The 7,523-nt window shown below is 34.6% G+C and overlaps 1 protein-coding gene across 1 annotated transcript; it reads right to left on the reverse strand.

Moving 5' to 3' along the window:
• Positions 1-618: 618 nt before the first annotated feature.
• Positions 619-7,098, reverse strand: LOC147397474 (selenium binding protein). The gene is made up of 4 exons (XM_086449169.1): positions 6,730-7,098; positions 3,337-3,433; positions 2,189-2,248; positions 619-1,026 (listed from the first exon to the last, which is right to left on the reverse strand). Exons 1-4 carry the CDS (start codon positions 6,987-6,989, stop codon positions 946-948), a joined length of 498 nt encoding a protein of 165 aa, XP_086305295.1. The 5' UTR covers positions 6,990-7,098; the 3' UTR covers positions 619-945.
• Between the last annotated feature and the right edge of the window lie 425 nt (positions 7,099-7,523).

Below are 7,523 nucleotides of genomic sequence, written 5' to 3' on the forward strand. Positions count from 1 at the left end.
GGATATATCCTTAGAGTTCAACCTACAAAAACATGCTCTTAAGTAAGTCCATATATGTTTGATAGAAGTTAAAGGTTTCAAGAGGTAAAATCTACTTAAATTTACCCCAAAACTTCAATTTCATACAAATTTCCAGCAAGCATTTATTTTCTCTTATGACTAGCTCATTGAATCCACTTACAACTTGGAGATCTTACCGTCTCTCTGTGCTTGTAAATCTCTACCATCTTTTTAACTCCTAAAAAAAAATAAAAGAAAAAAAAAAAAACCCTACCATCGGGACGTCCTTACCCTTGACCTCTCAGGTTAAGACTAGAAATGAGTCACTTGAAAAATCAGATTTCAAAATCTGCTTTTATGGTATCCATTCAGACCTCAAAATCTTTGAAGGGTGGCAACTCCCAAACCCAAGTAAACGAGGTTAAATGTCTTAAACAATCACATATCTACATGGCCCATTCACCAAAAATGAGCATGATTGGTGAGTTTATAGCTGTGGGTTTAATCATTATTTTCCCCTCCATGCGCTTGAAATCCACTTGTAAGACTAACACATTCAACAAAAAAATAATGAACACGATGAACAGTGCAGGGAATTAACAGAACACATCAACAAAATGAAAAGGGAATATGAAATCAGATAGAAGCTACCCTACCAACATCAATGTCAATATTGTCAAGTTTAGCAAATTTGTTAGTAACAATGAGTACTCTGAAAAAAAAATTACAACTTACAAAACAGCTAAATGTACCTCTAACAATAGAGCGATCATAAACTGTAACAGCGCCAACCACAAAAACAGAATCGGAACCCAATAGTAATCATATCCTGCAACAAACCACCCTTCCCATTCTCGAAGCTTGATGAGACAAAGCAACAAACCACCCATGAATCAAAATGTAAGATAGCCAAAAAAAGTTGAGACAAAGGCAGGCCATATGTGCTCATTTTATCTTCTTAACAATGTCTGAGATGACCTTCTCCATGTCAAGTGCCTTCAAGTCCTTGAAAGGTCGTTTCAAGTCCTGCAAATGAAGGTCAAGAAAACAAGAAGTAATGCATCTAGGTCCAAGGGATTGCCTACAATGTGCTTAATACATTTCTAAAGAATCAAACAAAGGAAGGCCAATAAAAATAAGATAAAAGACGTATGAACGAAAAAGACTTGAAATCATAATTCCAGACAATGCTTGAGCTGGGAGAAGAATCAAAACAAGTCAAACCTGAAATATTCAATGTTTATGGGTCAATGTTTCGAAACCAAAATGTACCCCTGACCACCCCTTTAACTGCTAAGAAGGAAACACTCCAAGTCCCAAAGATGCAAAAATACCTATGTCTGTAAATTTTTAAGAATTTCAAAATAACATTAAGTTACCTGAAAACTATCAAACTTATCCAACCCCATTCAAGGACTCCATTAATCTCCTAAAAACCGTTGACCCTTTTTTGTGTGCCCAAAACACAACTTTGACCCATCCAGAATGGGATTTAGGCCAAAGCAGTACCCATCATCATCAAGCGATATTTCCTCTAAATCTCTACATAGGTAATTTGTAGCTTTACAACCAAAAGTTGACATTTTTTGCTTGTTTACTTGACTGAATGTGTCGCATGTTAAGAGAAAGAAGAGCATAACAGCAAGCAAACAACAGCTATAACAACAAATCTTTCACGTGGCTGCTGCTTGTTCATATATAACAAGTTGTATTGTTCACTTTATCAGTGTGGCACTAGTCTATATAATTTTCGTATATCTAGATTTTGTTACAAACCCTCCATTGACTTTATTTGAACTTGACCACATCAGCTTTGGGTTGTGTTTCGAGTTTCCAAACTTTACATCTCAGCAGCCATAGTCAATTATAAAATTCAGCTTATTTATCTAAGAGAATTATCACCGTTCACGCATCTTGAAGAACTCAAGTCGATCATTTTGAAATAGAACTTTTTTTTTTTTTTGCTAAGCCACTTTGAAATAGAACACAATTCAACTAAGTGAACAAATTGAAGTTTATCACTCTCGAAAAAAACACAAAACAAACATGTGAATCCCAGAAAAAAGACAATGGAACAGAGGTAGAACATCCAAATGAAGAAATAGTAGCTATCAAACAATCACAAGCGATATATGTATAAATTTTTTGTTCAATATTGTAGAACGTCAGTAGAAAGTAGGAAGTTTACCAGAAGGGTGATGAAAGTTTCACCACCTTCTTCGCGAATCTCGAAACATCCCCTTCTTGGCTGAAAGATCATAAGATCATCACTAATGAGAGCAGAGAGGAAATATCCAATTCCAGATTGAGCACAACATGAGAAAATATAGATAAAAAGCTATGCATTTCTTGATCCAACTCACATATACAACCACAGCAAATATAAAAATTGAAGGATTCAAATAAATAAAAAAAACTTATCTAAAGCATTTTACTGGACATCGATCTTAGAGTGGGGTCTCACAACGACAGCAGATACTGAGAAACCCCCTAATAAGAAGAATGAAACAATAAATCCTCAAGGAATGAGAACCCTAGAGGTGCATGGTTTTGCATTCACAAACACTGGTCCCTTGCTTAGGTTCTGAATCTGCTCAAACATTCTTCCATACATAGTACATTTTTTAATAAGCAAGAGTGTTAGTGGTTAGTAATCAATAGGTGAAGGTGGGTTTTGAAACCAGGTTGTGGTGTCCAACACTCACAGATTTTAACCAACTTAGGATGCTCATGCCATCTTCCACATATAATACAAATTATTTTCAGACAAAAAAGGGGGGAAAACAATCAAGTTTCTGGTTTAGTTTCCCTCATTTGTGTAGTATGAGAAGGTCAATTTCTTGCATGCTTTTCCTTCTTGTCGATACGCATTCACAAGCTTACCTTGTAATTGGTTATACTTGTACATGTAAATCCCATGTTTTAATTAAGATTGACCAAACCATTAATTATCTTCTTAATTGCCACTTTCTTAGTAATCTTATTATTTCTTAGTAATCTTATTATGAGTTGGTTATGACAATAGCCATATATCGAAGTGACTTCATCATTTATGCTAATGGCTTGAGAAAATTCACACTAAAAGTTTGTATTTAGGTCTTCCACTCAAGTCTTCAACACGTTTATTATATTCACTAGCTTCTCCAATCATTTTCTCCAACATAAAAGTAGTAGCCATTTGGTGATACCTTAAATAATTCTTATTTTCACATTGTGTACTAAACAATTTCACGCCACCTTTCAAATGCTAAGAGATAGTAAACACAGGCAATAACAAAGGACAGGCTACATCAATACAATAAGTCCAAGCAACTATGAACTTTCAACCAAGCATACCTTCTCTGGGTTAACAAGCACTTTGATACCAGGGACACCCATCTCCAAACCACTCTTCACCTGAGTAGCCCTTACTTTGAATGAATTGCATTGTTTGCTATAACAAACACATAGTAACTGGGAAGTATAAGTACCAGAATATACCATATAATAAAATTAATACTTTCATTTATTCATAATATGAACGGGAAAACAGTGGTAGTAAATAGAATCGGAATAGCAATTAAAAAAATTCACTTGTCACAAGAAGCTATAACAAACAAAAGTACTAAGCTATAGAAAATTAAGAAATAGTAGCAATATAGCTATCAAAACGAATAACTGAGCATTGTTTGAACTTGATTCATTATCATTACATTTTCTTAATGGAATAAACTAGGTGGCAATTAATAGCAGAACTCATCTGAATATTGATTATAACATGATGACTATTGAAAATAAAATGGAAAAAAATTCCACATGTGTGAAAGTGGGCATTCGCAACATACGATACTGGTATTGATATTAGTAGTACCAGAGTCACATGGATCATTCTAAGAAACTGTTCTGTTCTTTTTATCATACCATTTCTTTTTCAAAACTCCCAACAGTTTCCTTCTTTTTATGTAATATAGATATATCAATAGTGCAATGTAAGAAATATCACTAGCGTTAACTTTGAAAATGCTAGTAGTTTCATTAGAAATGGCATACTATAAATGCGGAGATGTTATGTGACTTAAAAAAATTGTTGAAGAGTAATCCAATAAAAAGAAGAAGGGCATTTGGAGAATTTGTCCAGATAAGGACACTCATATCATTTTTCTTAAAAGTAGATGTACACGTTATTGTAGGGAAATCAAATGGAATGCATCACAAAGGAAAAAAAAAAGAAAGGATATCTAGGGTTTCCTATATAAACTATCATTTATGAAAGAGATTTAGTTTCTGTTATTTTGGAGAAGAACCCATGTAAATAATTGGGTTCCATTGGAGACTGGAATGAAGCCCTGCTTCCAATCTCTCCTACTTTGTGTTTTCTTAGATAAGGATTTTTTATCATTTGAATTGATTAGAATAACTTGCCTTTCCTATCATCTCTCTATGAAACATGTTATAAATAAGAGGTTGGAGTGAATTAGATAAAATAATAATAATTTTGTTTGGCAAATATCTATTAGGAGGTGTTGCCCCCGTCAAATATGTAGGATGAGGGAGGCCGGCCCCCACAAAATGGTTAAATGGTTGTGTAAGTAATTCTCTAAAAAGGTAAGGAGTTTTTAGGAAGAAAATAATAGGATATAACACAAACAGACCAAATAAATGTCTAGAAGGCATCTTCAATTTATATACTAGGATAGATGTAATGAAGAAAAGATATCGATACACACACTCAGATATGGGAATCTATAGGAAATTCACTCGCCCTTGCATTGATCACAGTCCCCAAATGGCATCTCTATTTTTTCATATCACTGAATTAATGCTATTTTGTCAATATTCACGAAAATTAGAAGGATTTTGAGACCCTGTTAATGTGGACAGAGCTTCCTTTAAAAGAAGTGGAACTGGTGGCCATCTTAACAAATCTCAACATTCGCATTTTTCACAGGCCGAATAGATTTTGTAATGGAATAATAAGAAAAGAAGAAAAAGCAAGACAAGGTTGAGGCTAAGTCAGTCCAAGTAAAAGAAAAAGATTGAGCCAGACCAGGTTATGGACGAATGGTGATATGGTAATATGGAGAAGACAAAATTTTTTAAAGCACTGACAGAACTGGAAGCACCCTTGTTTCAAAGAGAGGAGGATGGGTTATTCGTATTTCATTTGACGGTCAGAGGCGAATTGAAAGCTAAGCAGTGGTAATTGATTTCTTAATCAAACCAGGATCATGACCTAGCTCAATATTACTAGGTCTCACTTGAGATATAAAACCATTAAGTGAAAGATTGTAGGTTCTTCTTCAATAAGAGACACACTATGATCTTCTAGTAAGAGAAAAGAGAACATTATGTTCGTCTTCAATGAGAGACATGCTAGGGTTTTCAAATGAAATATGAGAAGGATGCAAGGTTCTTATTCAGCAAGGCACAAAAATCCACAGAGACTAGAAATTGAAAGTGTTCTAGTTGAAAAGGCAAGAGTGCATCATGTTAAATTTGAAATTTTCAAGGTAGTTTCGCTTTTACATAAACTGCCACACAGGAGTTAATAGTAAGATTGATCATAAATCAGGACACTCAGCGGAAAATAAAAAGCACCAACAAAGATATAAAAATAGAGGAAAGACAATTGCAATGGCTTGGGACTGTACAAATAAGACCAAAGATGGCATAAATGAGGAAACACAAAAATAATCTATCGCAATCTAGATCACAAAAAGGCAAGAAAGAAAACCAAAATTATCATGGATTACAATAGTAAGAAAGGATATAAGGACACAAGCGGATATAGCTACAAACAATGTTGAGTGGTGAGTTAGGATTTACGTTGCCAAACATAAACGGCATTGATGATGACCACCCCACCCCTCAAAAAAAAAGAAGGAATTATGATTAGTTCATTAGGTAAATGCCATAATCATACTATCTTTTGTAGAAAGCCCAAAAGATATCGGCCGAGACCAAAATGAAACATTGAATGTTTCGGTATCCGATTGTATCCGGAATATTTTGGTGGATACAATATCGATTTTCCTCTTGATCAAAACATTGAAACAAAATGAGATTTTAAACCTTCTGTATAACGAATAAATAGGGATTTATAACAAAAAATGCATTGTTTACTACAATTATTAAATTGGGACCAGCTCCAAAACATTTTCCATTCAATGATACTTACTATCAAGACGCGTAACCTGAGACAAATAACCAAAATGCCCAAAATTACATTTTTTGGCTCTTTTAAAAGAAAAATGGTATCTTAGATGATTTACAAACTTTTAGGGGCATTTTCCTTCTTCCTTCACTAGGTCAAAGTGTCAAGCTCCTTTAAATAATCCAATTTAGATACAGAAACAGAAGCAATCACAGAAACATCAGATTACAGTTAGATTTAAAAAAATAATACCAATCATCAATAACATGCAAAGAAATCTGCAAAGAAACAAATAAATTCGTTAACAACCAAATAAAACTTATATCCAGACAGTATCCTTCTCTTCAATGGAGGCCATGTCCTCAAATGAAGTAAAAACTTAAAACTACAATATTAGACAACAAAACTACAAAAAGGAAACATTTTGTTTCGATAGTTCGAAACGGATTCAAGTAGACTTGAGCGCTACAACATAGTAAGACTCAGAAACCCTAACCTACAGAGAGGGGGAAAAAAGGTAAAAGATTTCCAACTAATAAACTAAAACAAAGCTTTTTTAGGACACAAAAGATAGCGAGAGACAAAGAAAAGCTTACCAGTGTTCAATGATGACAGTCTTTGAAAACTGAACAGATTTCAAAGAATCCTCGACTTCCGAGTTCGCTTTCTCTTCTTTAGAGGACTTCTTGGCTTTCTTCTTTGGTGGCTCTTTAGGCAAAGCTGTCAAAAGAGAGGTTGAATCGGTAGCAGAGCTTCGAGTGGCTCGGAGAGTCGAGCTCCGAGTCACCCTTGTTGATGGAGCAGTCATCTTAGGCGATTTTTCTGAGAGTTCTGGTTTTACTCTCTTTGGCGCCATGAACGACCTCTCTTGTTCTTCCTGGATTCTAGTTTTGATGTTTTTTCTTCTGCTGTTCTGCTCCGAACCAGCAAGAAAAATGTTGGAAAATAGTTTTTATTACCTTTTGGAGTACTTTTATCCGTCAAAGAGATGGAAGATTGAAGGACATCAATATATTAGAATATAAATTTGCTATTGACAAATGAAGATGTTAAGTTATAAAACAAATGAAAATATGACACGTATACATTAAGAAAACACAAAGTCGTTTGTTTGACCTATAGGATGACGTGGAAGAAGGTGGATGTAGCCGAAGTATGATTTTGATGTATGTTGCATACATCAATTACATTCTAAGCTCGGCGAGTGATTCCTGTTGTCTTGGTGACTAAAGTTTGAAAAGGTAAATGTTGAACTGACTTTTTTGGACACTGTGCTCAATATTGTGATGACGTATGATGTACAGAGAACCACATATCCTTTTTCCTGTATCTCGAAGAAATTTTTTATGGTGAACTGTAGACTACCACGTCAGCACAGTTTTGAACGCGT

Source organism: Akebia trifoliata, chromosome 8 (assembly GCF_017979445.1).
Source record: "Akebia trifoliata isolate Shusen 1 chromosome 8, ASM1797944v1, whole genome shotgun sequence".
NCBI lineage: Eukaryota > Viridiplantae > Streptophyta > Magnoliopsida > Ranunculales > Lardizabalaceae > Akebia > Akebia trifoliata.